Source organism: Pseudophryne corroboree, chromosome 3, assembly GCF_028390025.1.
Source record: "Pseudophryne corroboree isolate aPseCor3 chromosome 3, aPseCor3.hap2, whole genome shotgun sequence".
Classification (NCBI taxonomy): domain Eukaryota; kingdom Metazoa; phylum Chordata; class Amphibia; order Anura; family Myobatrachidae; genus Pseudophryne; species Pseudophryne corroboree.
This window is the reverse complement of record NC_086446.1, coordinates 76,474,668-76,487,922: the sequence shown is the minus strand read 5'-3', so window position 1 is coordinate 76,487,922 and position 13,255 is coordinate 76,474,668. Positions and strand designations below refer to the sequence as shown.

The window sequence follows — 13,255 nt, the reverse complement described above, 5'->3', positions numbered from 1 at the left end:
TACTAGGTCCAGTATAGTCCTATTTCTAGTTGGATCCTCAATTTCTTGGGGCAAGTACCGATCTTTTAGTATATTTAAAAACCTATTTCCTCTGGCTGTATCACGACTCGTATAACCAATTTATGAGACCAATTAAAAAGACTTAGGTGTTCTCATAGATAGCAAACTAAGCAGCAGTTCCCAAAGTAGGATGGCAGCAAAAATAGGATTTTAATACCTACCGGTAAATCCTTTTCTCTTAGTCCGTAGAGGATGCTTCAAGAACCATGGGGTATAGACGGAATCCGCAGGAGACATGGGCACTTTAAGACTTTAAAAGGGGTGTGAACTGGCTCCTCCCTCTATGCCCCTCCTCCAGACTCCAGTTATAGGAACTGTGCCCAGGGAGACGGACATTTCGAGGAAAAGGATTTTTAAATTTTTTTTTAAAACTAAGGTGAGATACATACCAGCTCACACCTCAAACAACATGGCATTCAACAACAACGCATGCAACGGCATGACCAACATCAGTCACAGACTGACTGAACTTAACTCAACATGAGTGTAACCATAACCAAACTGCATATACAGCCCGCACTGGGACGGGTGCCCGGCATCCTCTACGGACTAAGAGAAAAGGATTTACCGGTAGGTATTAAAATCCTATTTTCTCACACGTCCTAGAGGATGCTGGGGATGCTTCAAGAACCATGGGGTTTATACCAAAGCTCTAGAACGAGCGGGAGAGTGTGGATTACTCTGCAGCACCGATTGACCAAACAAGAGGTCCTCCTCAGCCAGGATATCAAACTTGTAAAACTTCGCAAAGGTGTTTGATCCCGACCAAGTAGCAGTTAGGCAAAGCTGTAATGCCGAGACCCCTCGGTCAGCCGCCCAGAATGAGCCCCCCTTTCTGGTACAATGGGCTTTCACCGATTTCGGAAACGGCAATCCTGCTGTAGAATGAGCCTGCTGAATCGTATTACAGATCCAGCGCGCAATAGTCTGCTTGGAAGCAGGAGCCCCAATCTTCTTGGGAGCCCATAGGACAAACAGAGCTTCTGTTTTCCTAATCTGAGCTGTTCTGGCGACATAGATTTTCAAAGCTCTGACCACATCGAGAGACTTCGACTCCGCCAAGGCATCAGTAGCCACTGGCACCACAATAGGCTGGTTTACGTGAAACGATGAAACCACTTTTGTCAGAAATTGCTGACGAGTTCTCAACTCCGCTCTATCAGCATGGAATATTAAATAGAGGCTTTTGTGAGACGAAGCTGCCAATTCAGATACCCGCCTTGCGGATGCCAAGGCCAAAAACATGACTACTTTCCAAGTAAGGAATTTTAACTCAACCTTACGTAAAGGTTCAAACCAATGAGATTGCAGGAACTGCAATACCACATTAAGATCCCATGGTGCCACAGGGGGCACAAATGGAGGTTGTATGTGCAGCACGCCTTTCACGAAGGTCTGAACTTCTGGAAGGGAGGCCAAATTCTTTCTGAAAGAAGATTGATAAGGCCGAAATTTGTACTTTAATGGAGCCCAACTTAAGGCCCGTATCCACACTTGCTTGCAAAAAATGGAGCAAACGCCCCAGCTGAAAATCCTCCGTAGGAGCCTTCTTGGATTCACACCAAGATACAATTTTCCTCCAAATACGGTGGTAATGCTTTGCAGTTACTTCTTTTCTAGCCTGAAGAAGTGTGGGAATGACTTCACTGGGAATACCCTTTCGGGCTAGGATTTGGCGTTCAACCACCATGCCGTCAAACGCAGCCGCGTTAAGTCTTGAAACACGCACGGTCCTTGTTGTAACAGGTCCTCCCATAGAGGAAGAGGCCAGGGATCTTCTATGAGCAACTCCTGAAGATCTGGATACCAGGCCCTCTTTGGCCAGTCTGGAACAATGAGTATCGCCTGAACCCTTGTTCTTCTTATAATCTTTATCACCTTTGGAATGAGTGGAAGTGGAGGGAACACATAGACCGATGGAAACACCCACGGTGTCACTAGGGCATCCACCGCTATTGCTTGAGGGTCCCTCGACCTGGAACAATATATCGGAAGCTTCTTGTTGAGGTGAGACGCCATCATTTCTATTTGAGGAATTCCCCAACGACTTGTCACTTCTGCAAAGACCTCTTGATGAAGACCCCACTCTCCTGGATGGAGATCGTGTCTGCTGAGGAAGTCTGCTTCCCAGTTGTCCACTCCTGGAATGAACTTTCGTGGCCTCCGCCATCGCTGCTCTGCTATTTGTTACGCCCTGGCCGGTTTATGTACGCCACTGCTGTTATGTTGTCTGAATGAATCAAGACGGGCAGACCGCGAAGATGTTCCGCTTGCAGAATGCCGTTGTAAATGGCCCTTAATTCCAGAATGTTTATGTGCAGACAAGCTTCCTGGCTTGACCATTTTCCCTGAAAATTTCTCCCCTGTGTGACTGCTCCATGGCCTCGGAGAGTTGCATCTGTGGTCACTAGGATCCAATCCTGAATCCCGAACCTGCGTCTCTCCAGGAGGTGAGAACCTTGCAGCCACCACAGAAGGGAGATTCTGGTCCTGGAAGATAGAATTATTTTCCGGTGCATGTCCAGGTGAGACTTGGACCACTTGTCCAACAGGTCCCACTGAAACACTCTGGCATGGAACCTGCCAAACTGAATGGCCTCGTAGGCCGCCACTATCTTCCCCAGCAACAGAGTGCATTCAAGAAATTGACACTCTTGCCGGTTTCAGTATCTGTTTCACCATGTTCTTTATTTTCAGAGCTTTTTCCTCTGGAAGAAAAACTCTTTGTAATTCTGTATCCAGAATCATACCCAGGAACGACAGCTGTGTTGTCGGAACCAACTGTGATTTTGGCAAGTTTAGGAGCCAACCATGTTGTTGCAGAATCGTCAGTGAGAGCGCAACGTTTTTCAGCAATTGCTCCTTGGATATCGCCTTTATGAGGAGATCGTCCAAGTGTGGGATAATTGTGACACCCTGCTTGCGCAGGAGAACCATCATTTCCACCATAACTTTGGTGAAAAGCCTCGGAGCCGTGGACAGACCAAACGGCAACGTCTGAAATTGGTAATGACAATCCTGAACAGCAAACCTCAGGTAAGCCTGATGTGGAGGATATATGGGGACGTGTAAGTAGGCATCCTTTATGTCGACCGACACCATAAAATCCCCCTCCTCCAGACTGGAGATCACTGCTCGGAGAGATTCCATCTTGAATTTTAATTTTTCTTAGATAGAAATTGAGGGATTTTAGGTTCAGAATTGGTCTGACTGAGCCATCCGGCTTCGGGACCACGAACAGGCTCGAATAAAAGGCTTCTCCCTGTTGTGACGGGGGTACCGTGACAATGACTTGATTTTGACACAGCTTTCTGGAAGAGAAACTGGCAATGCCGATTTGAAAAATCGGTGAGGGGGCACGTCTTGAAACTCTAATTTGTACCCTTGGGTTACTATTTCTAATATCCAAGGATCCAGGGCCGAGTGTACTCAGACCTGACTGAAGAGTTTGAGATGTGCCCCCACCGGTGCGGACTCCCACAGAGAAGCCCCAGCGTCATGCGGTGGATTTGGTAGAAGCCGGAGAGGACTTCTGTTCTTGGGAACTTGCCACAGCCTGTGACCTTTTTCCTTTTCCTCTTGTAGCAAGGAAGGAGGACCCTCGTCCTTTTTTGTATTTATTGGGCCGAAAGGACTGCATCTGATAGTGGGGTGTTTTCTTTTGTTGTGCAGGAACATAAGGTAAAAATTATGACTTACCCGCGGTAGCCGTAGATACCAGGTCAGTGAGGCCGTCACCAAACAAGACACTACCATTAAACGGTAGAGACTCCATAGTCTTCTTAGAGTCAGCATCAGCATTCCATTGATGAATCCACAAAGCCCTCCTAGCAGAAACTGCCATGGCATTGACCCTTGATCCCAAAAGGCCAATATCCCTTGCAGCTTCTTTTAAATATGCTGCAGCGTCCCTGATATGACCCAGAGTCAAAAGCACGCTATCCCTGTCCAGGGTATCTATCTCAGATGACAAGTTATCTGCCCACTTTTCAATAGCGCTACTCACCCATGCCGAAGCAATGGCAGGCCTGAGCAGCTTACCTGTAGTGACATAAATGGATTTTAGTGTATCTTCCTGCTTATGATCCGCAGGATCCTTTAGGCCTGCCGTGTCAGGAGACGGAAGCGCTACCTTTTTAGACAGATGCGATAGAGCTTTGTCCACCGTGGGGGTTGATTCCCACTTTTCCCTGTCCCCAGATGGGAAAGGATATGCCACCGGAATTCTTTTGGGAACCTGTACCTTCTTGTCGGGATTTTCCCAAGCCTTTTCAAAAAGAGCGTTCAGTTCATGAGAGGAAGGAAACGTTACCTCAGGTTTCTTTCCTTTAAACATACAGACCCAAGTATCAGGAACAGCAGGGTCCTCCGTGATATGTAATACGTCTTATCGCCACAATCATGTACCAAATGCTCTTAGCCAGTTTAGGATTCAATCTGGCATCACTGTAGTCGATACTGGAATCAGAGTCCGTGTCGGTATCTGTATCTACTACCTGGGTAAATGCACGTTTTTGTGACCCCGAAGGGGTCTGAGTTTGCGACAATGCATCCTCCATGGATTTTCTCCATGTCTGGTACTTAGACTCAGATTTATCTAATCTCTTAGTCAACCGAGCCACGTTTGCATTCAAAACACTCAACATATTTACCCAATCAGCCGTCGGCAGTGCCGACACGGTCACTCCCACAGCCTTTTCTGTCCCCACTCCAGCCTACTCCTGGGAAGAGCACTCAGCCTCAGACATGTCGACACACGCGTACCGACACCCACAACCACACTGGGCTATAGGGGACAGACCCACAGCAAATCCTGGCCCTCATTCCGAGTTGTTCGCTCGCAAGGCGATTTTAGCAGAGTTGCACACGCTAAGCCGCCGCCTACTGGGAGTGTATCTTAGCTTCTTAAAATTGCGACCGATGTATTCGCAATATTGCGATTACAAACTACTTAGCAGTTTCAGAGTAGCTTCAGACTTACTCGGCATCTGCGATCAGTTCAGTGCTTGTCGTTCCTGGTTTGACGTCACAAACACACCCAGCGTTCGCCCAGACACTCCCCCGTTTCTCCGGCCACTCCTGCGTTTTTTCCGGAAACGGTAGCGTTTTTATCCACACGCCCATAAAACGCCGTGTTTCCGCCCAGTAACACCCATTTCCTGTCAATCACACTACGATCGCCGGAGCGAAGAAAAAGCCGTGAGTAAAAATCCTATCTTCATAGCAAAATTACTTGGCGCAGTCGCAGTGCGAACATTGCGCATGCGTACTAAGCAGAAAAACGCTGCGATGCAAAGAGATTTACCGAGCGAACGACTCGGAATGAGGGCCCCTGTTAGAAAAACACAGAAGGAGTTCTGCCAGCTCACAACCCAGCGCCTATCCCAGTTCTGAAGCCTGTAACATACTGCCCAGACCTGTTAGCGCTTTTAAATTCAATAAAATAGCACCAAATCCCTTGTGTGTCCCCCCCCCCCCCCCCGTTTTGCACCCTGTTACTTGTACAGCAGTGTGGGAGGCCAGGCTCAGCGTCTCTGCAGTTGTGAAGAGAAAATGGCGCTGGTCAGAGCTGTGAGGGCTAAGCCTCCCACTTAAGTCCCGCTTAATTTCATATATTTATACTGGCGGGGGTCTGTATTCTGTATACTCTGGTGCCAGTCGCTATCGAGTGGGAGCATGGCACGCAGCGCGGCCACTGCGCGGTACCTCAAAAGCAGTCTTCTGCCGTCATTGAAGTCTTCTGATATTCTTCAACTCCCCCGGCTTCTGACTTCTGGCTCTGCAAGGGGGCTGACGGCGCGGCTCCGGGAACGAGCATCTAGGCGTACCTAGCGATCAGACCCTCTGGAGCTAATGGTGTCCAGTAGCCTAAGAAGCAGAGCCCTGAAACTCACAGAAGTAGGTCTGCTTCTCTCTTCTCAGTCCCACAATGCAGGGAGCCTGTTGCCAGCAGGTCTCCCTGAAAATAATAAACCTAACAAAGTCTTTTTTCTGAGAAACTCTGGAGAGCTCCTCAGTGTGCATCCAGTCTCACTGGGCACAGAATCTAACTGGAGTCTGGTGGATGGGCATAGAGGGAGGAGCCAGTTCACACCCCTTTTAAAGTCTAAAAGTGCCCATGTCTCCTGCGGATCCAGTCTATACCCCATGGTTCTTGAAGCTTCCCCTCTAGGACGTATGAGAAAAAGGCTAATAAGATACTGGCATGCATAAAACGGGGAATTGATGAAAGGGACGAGGATGTTATACTCCCGTTTTCTATAAATCACTAGTGAGGCCACACCTTGAATACTGTGTACAATTCTGGGCACCATACTACAAAAAGGATATCCTGGAGCTAGAACAGGTTCAGAGAAGGGCGACTAAACTAATTAAGGGCCTGGAGATGATGTAATACAAGGAAAGGCTTGAAAGACTAGGCATGTTTACATTGGAAAAGCGGAGACTAAGAGGGGATATGATCAACATCTACAAATATATAAGGGGACAATACACAGAGCTTGCGCGGGACCTGTTTTTGTCCAGATCAATACATAGGACTCGTGGACACTCGCTCAGGTTAGAGGAGAGGAGATTCCGCATAATACATCGTAAATGAGTTGTAATGGCGGAATCGGTCAACACCTTTAAGAATGGGTTAGATAAATTCCTAATGGATAAGGATAGCCAGGGTTATGGTGCATAGTCACGCACTATAGTTACTATAAAAAGGGATAAAATGCAACGGCTGACATCAGCATCACTCAAAAATATTAGACAAATCATCATGCATAGGAGACCATGAATAGGTTGAACTCGATGGACAATTGTCTTTTTTCAACCTGAAATACTAAGTCTGGATAATTAAAATCCCCCATAAGTAACACCCCCCCCCCATTGACGCAGCCTTTTCAATTTGCTGTAGGAGTTACACTTCCTCAGTCACACTAATATCTGGCGGTTTATAACATGTCCCTATCGGTAGCTTCTTTGAACATTTACCACCGCTTGATATTTCCAGAGGCGTCACTTACATATGTAACGCCTGGTGTGGTTTCTATAAAAATAGGGGGAGTGGCTTCATAGGTGCTTTCAGAAGGGGGTGTGGCGTTGTGGGGTGCCGTCATAAGGGGTCATGGCTACGCTTCCTGACCCCTGTTTACATCACTACGGGGGTATGTGAGGTGCAGGCTGACCCCTGAGACTGCAGTGTCAGCTTCTACATGGTGACAGAAGCCAGGCACTGCACGTAGTGTTACAGTGCAGCACCAGGCTTCTGTCACTAGCAGGACCCGACACAATGGTGACACCGCTCGGACCCGACACAATGGTGACACCGCTCGGCTGCACCCCCGTTGTGACGCCACTGGATATTTCCACCCATAATGACTCTGTTATCATCAGTACCCTCATACATAAATTTCCTTTAAGATTGGCTTAACATAAAGACATACTCCTCCCCTTTTATTTGTCCTGTCTCTCTTGAAAAGAGTATAGCCCTCCAAATGTACTACCCAGTCATGACAATCATCCCACCATGTCTCAGTAATACCTATGATGTTATACTGCATGATAGAAATTCTATACATTTTTGTGTTTTCCCTGGTTTACTATTTTTGTCTTTTATTCCCCTTCCTTCCTCTCCACCCCCATTTTTCTTAATACTTCCCTCCTTACTGCTCTCATTGAACCGTTCATAGGTGGTCATTCCGAGTTGTTTGCTCGCTAGCTGCTTTTAGCAGCCGTCAAACGCTAAGCCGCCGCCCTCTGGGAGTGTATTTTAGCTTAGCAGACGTGCGAACGAAAGGATCGCAGAGCGGCTACAAAATAATTTTGTGCAGTTTCAGAGTAGCTCCAGACCTACTCAGCGCTTGCGATCACTACAGACTATTCAGTTCCTGTTTTGACGTCACGAACACGCCCTGCGTTCGGCCAGCCACGCCTACGTTTCCCCAGCCATGCCTGCGTTTTTATCTGGCACGCCTGCGTTTTTCCGCTTACTCCCTGAAAACGGTCAGTTGACACCCAGAAATGCCCACTTCCTGTCAATCATTCTGCGGCCAGCGGTGCGACTGAAAAGCTTCGCTAGACCTTGTGTGAAACTACATCGTTCGTTGTAATAGTACGACGCGGGCGCGCATTGCGCCGCATACGCATGCTCAGAAGTGCCTTTTTTTGCCTCATCGCTGCGAACAAAACTAGCTAGCGAACTCGGAATGACCCCTATAATTTCTTGCTGTTCCCTCCCCTCTGCCGCCTAGTTTAAAATCTCCTCCAACCTTCTAACCGTCCTTCCCTCATTCAGGTGCAATTCATCATGACAATAAAGATGGCGCCTGACCAAGAAGTCAGCCCAATGTTCCAAAAAATCAAATCCCTTCTTCCTGCACCAGTCTCTAAGCCACACATTATCCTCCCTAATCTCCCGCTGCCTCCCTGGGCTAGCGCATGACACGGGTAATAAAGCATGGATATAAATGAAAACCTGGACCATTGGGGTGCCTTGAGGACCGCATTTGAGAACCTCTGGTCTAAATGTCCAATTCCCAGCAGTCACCTCTCCAGTCAGCAGCTGAATGATTTTGTTGGCAAGTTCCAGGATCTTCTGCTCATTGCCTCTATCATGTATTATTGAGTGAGGTAGAGGCACCGCGATGGAATTCTGAGTCCTACTAAAACCCTCTGACACATAGGAATGGTGGCGTTTGGGTCTCTCAGGCTCATGACAGTGCTTGAAAACTGCCAAATGCTGTTAGTCAAAACAGAAAAAGACAAAATATTACTTGAAGAGGATATTTGCAATCAGCATATAATAATACTTCTAAAATTATTCCCCATGAAGTGCATAGATTACATTTCCAGAATAACTCAGTCAGGACTCTGTGTAAGTAATAGAATAGTGATGTCACTGTGACATTTCCAGGCTCCCTCACCTCCCCAGTCAGGTCCCTGTGTTAGTAATAGAGATAAGAGTGATGTCACTGTGACATTTCCAGGCTCCCTCACCTCTCCAGGCAACAGAAAAATGATCTCCAGAGTGAGGTTCACAATCCGCTCCGTTATTTGAAGCCACTTATTAGCCATCCTTAGAGACAGATTATCGGATTTAGACTTTTTACCAATAGATGGGTGACCTCTAATAGGGATTTGGAGGATGAATGTAGCGTCACCTACAAAAACAAGACAGAGAACAATATATAGAAGAGATAATTCTTATTGCTTAGGCTGCAGTGATTTTCAACCTTTTTTTTACTCGCGGCACACCGAATAATATTTTAAAATTGCCAAGGCACACCATCCTTTCCCCACAGAAAACCCCCCCAAAAAACACACATTGGCCCTCACAGTAATAAAAAAATCAACACATACATTGGCCTACACAGAAAAAACAATCACATTGCTCCCCACATAAATCCTGTTGCTCCTTACATAAATCCTATTGCTCCCCACATAAATCCTATTGCTCCCCACATAAATCCTATTGCTCCCCACATAAATCCTATTGCTCCCCACATAAATCCTATTGCTCCCCACATGAATTATTCACATTGTTCTCCCCATAAATCCATAAATCCTTTTGCTCTCCACAGAAGATATAACATAACAAATATTAGCCCCCACTGATCAGCTGTCTTCCTCCCTGTCCCTCAGTGGTGGAGGTTGTTCATAGTGGAGTGCTGCGAATACTGAGCAGCGGGCGGGCAGGTGTGGATGTGGGTGGGCAAGGAAAGCTGTGGATGCAGGTGGTAACTGGAAGATGTGTGTGCAGGCGGGTGGGCTGGCTGGGTGGTGAGTTGCGGCGGCCATGACCTATGATATCACACCGCCGCGTCATCAAGGTACAGGTCACAGCCGGAGCTTGAATGACCCTCTAAGAGCCTGGGCCAACAGTTCACTCTGAAGGTGCAGGAAGCTGCTCTGGCTCTGCGGCACACCATGCAAATGGTCGCGGCACACTAGTTGAAAAAGCCTTGCTTAGGGAATTGTTCTCCTCTGGGATATAAACAGGGTAATGAGATAAAACTGCTGTGCATCACACCTCACTAGCATATCTCCCAACAGTTAGACATGAGAAGTCCAGGCATGCCAAACCGTGCCTGACCCTTGGGTAAAATGCTACTAATTTTCGTGTAATCCCTGCCTCTACTGTGGTCTGCACATCGGGACTGCCCCTCTCAAAATCAGGACTTTGCGCTAGTAAGAGGGAAGTTTATTGATAAAGTTATACTTGCCGGAATCACTAATGGCCATTAGGGTGGACTGTCACCGACCCCACCAGTGTTTTTCAGCATAGTCACTAGCAGCAGTAGAGCAAGTTACAGTGTGTATGCAATATATCTCTTTATCATTTCCTGTGTATATTAATATTTCCTGTATATATTTTTAGTACATAGTTCAGATTATTTCTTCCTTGTATACATTGGTGCCAGAATGCGGGAAGGGGTGGGGGATATATATGAGAGTGGTGCCAGTCAATGTATTGGGTCTTGTGGCGCAGTCCATCTGCCTTCTAGAGTTGCCACTGGCAGTGTCTGGTTAGAGATAATCCCTTCTCTGGCTGCTCCACCTTCTCCCTCCACATAGACCTTCTCCACCCAACTCTAGGGCTCTCCCCCCTGCACCTACTGTAGCTCTGACCCCTACAGTGTATGGCTGGTTATTGTGTGCTGGCCTAACCTCGGGGACCAGCCCTGCAGCTTTCTCACCTCCCACTTCATATGTTTCTCCCTTCTTCCTCCTCAGCTTCCCCTTCATAATTTTTCTCTCACTGCCTTGGCCTCAAACACCCCCCCTCCCTTCATGGCACCCCCTGACACCCACTCCCATTTCCCACCAGACACAGTGCATGCACAGTAGGAAAGGATTTGTAATACATCTGAACGGAAATTTATTTCTTATTGCCATGAATAGCAGATATATGAAAATTCTATTTATCGGGTCTAAAACTCAAATAATAAATGGGAACTTATTGTTGTGATTTCTATTAATACACTAGTATCTGCATTTGATGTATAGGGTGCTCTATCCATCCCCATAATGTCCTCTCTGCTGCTTATAACATAAATCTGTGCAGCTATGTCCAAGGACACAGGCACTGGACTTGGCATGGCCAAAAAATGGGACCGACCCCCCCCCCCCCCCCCCCCCCATATTTCTGGAACGCTGACCATCACCACCCCTGAATGGCTGCAGCAAGTCAAGCAAGCTGCAGCTTAGGGAGCACTGCCACCAGCGTCACAGGCAGATCTGCACATGCATATATCTGAAAACATCGGAGATGTACCTGAACCATTGGGATTGCTGACATCTCTGAATCCGGCCCTCAGTCCCTACATTGGTTTCCGTTATTTGACCAAATCCAAAAATAAATACTTCTATGGACTTAAAAAGTCATCAAGAGAACTGACAACTGCCTGAGTTTTTTCTGTCTTTGCTCCTAGGGATGATCAATGGTTTTGACCGATAGCTGAGGTCATATGGTTCTCCACCATTGATGTTATAGCTTAGAGTGCTTTCTCTGGAACTTGCTTACTATTATAATTGTTATCGAAACAGATGTTGGGAGGGACATCTTGTGATCTTGCTGAAATGTTTCAATAAATGTCTACAGGAAATCAACTGAACCGTAAGTGCTGCCATGGCCATCTTTACCTATTGGCTAAATGAGCAGTTGCCCAAGGACCCCAGGATTCAAAGGGCCTACGGCTGATAGCAATGCCACCTGCCGCCGATACCACCAACCCCCCTCACAGCCTCCTCAGTTTGCATTTTCCCAGGGACTCTGGCAGATCCAGAGCCTGATAGTTGCCCAGGAGGACTAGTGTGATCCCTGGTCCCTGCCCAGCAGCGTCTCCGGCCCACGGCAGCCACCCATGCCAGAGTCTGGATCGACGCAGGACTGAGAACGTTCCCCAAAGAGGTTTGTGGCAGTAATTTGGCTGCAGAGAGCCATGGGACCGGGGAAGAGAGCTGACCTCTGCCTGCTCATCCTCTGCTCCCTGGCTGCCTCCTGGACATCTGCCTGGGCAGACTCGGACTTCTCCAACTGGGGCAAAGTGTAGATGGTGGCGGCTGACATGAAGAGGCTGTCCACGGAGGAGATGGAGGGTGCTCTCTAGTCTCTATGCAGGTACTCGGGGGACCTGGTCCCTGGGAGGTGTTTAAATGGGCACAGCTGCCGTCGATCCCACCAACCAACCTCCCTGAACTGGAGGATTGGAGAATAGGTTACTCTGTACATACGTTTAAGGGAGGTTGTGAAAGCAAAACCTATAAGCATGATGTTAAAGTGGACATGTACTGCTACATCTGAGCTCTATCAAAAATGATTTACATGCACATATAAATGTGACCCAAAGCAGTTAGTAAGATCTACTATTTGATGAAAATACACTGATACTTTCTGGGCTTGCTCATGTATTGTGTATTACAAGTGGTTCTATATAAGTGCCCACAATGGACCTTATTTGAAAATGCACATAGCCATATGGATCACTGTGCCTTATAACTAATGCAGGGAAATGCATACATCCCTGATTTGTTTCCCAACCAAGAATAACATAACAGCTACATAATGGGGATAAGGTGCAATCAGGGAGATTGTAAGACTCTTCAGGGAGTCAGGGAGATTGCTCCTATATCAGGGAGTCTCCCTGGCAATCAGGGAGAGTTGGCACTGTTGGTATGTGCATTTTTGGCTTACCATACTATCCCTTTACACCAGGACACTTATGAATTGCGGAGGTTCTCTAGCTGCTTAAAACCAGGTGAAATGCAAGTTGAAGTCAGCCAGCCACAGAGCAACCACGGGGGGTTAAGGTTATGCTGCGGACAGGGGGGTGTTAGGGATAGGCACCAGGCAGGGGTGGGGGGGGTTGGGGTTAGGCACTAAGGGGGAGGTAAAGAGTTTAGGCACTAAGGGGGGAGGGTTAGGGTTAAGATGCGGGACAGGGGGGTTAGGCGCTACTGAGGGGAGGTTAGGGTTAGGCACCACCGGGGGGAGGGCGAGGGTTAGGCTGCGGGATAGGGTGTGGGGGGCTTAGGGTTAGGCATCACAGGGAGGTGGTTAGGGTTAGGCACAAAGGGGGAGGTTAGGCTGTGGAAAGGGAGAGTTAGGGGACAGGAGTTATATTAGTAAACTCCACCCTGTCGGGATAACATACTGTACATAGGGATGCCAGCGTCGGTATTTTGACCACCAGCATCCCGTTCGGTG

The 13,255-nt window shown here is 47.7% G+C and overlaps 1 protein-coding gene across 1 annotated transcript in view; it reads right to left on the bottom strand.

Annotated features, from left to right (window-relative positions):
* LOC135054794 (zinc finger protein 436-like) overlaps positions 1-13,255 on the bottom strand; it is a 42,635-nt gene that overhangs the window by 18,705 nt on the left and 10,675 nt on the right. Inside the window, exons 2-3 of the mRNA XM_063958130.1 lie at positions 9,046-9,209; positions 8,597-8,788 (exon numbers count right to left, since the gene is read on the bottom strand). Coding sequence (XP_063814200.1) covers positions 8,597-8,788; positions 9,046-9,209 — 356 coding nt within the window. The remainder of the gene's footprint in view (positions 1-8,596; positions 8,789-9,045; positions 9,210-13,255) is intronic.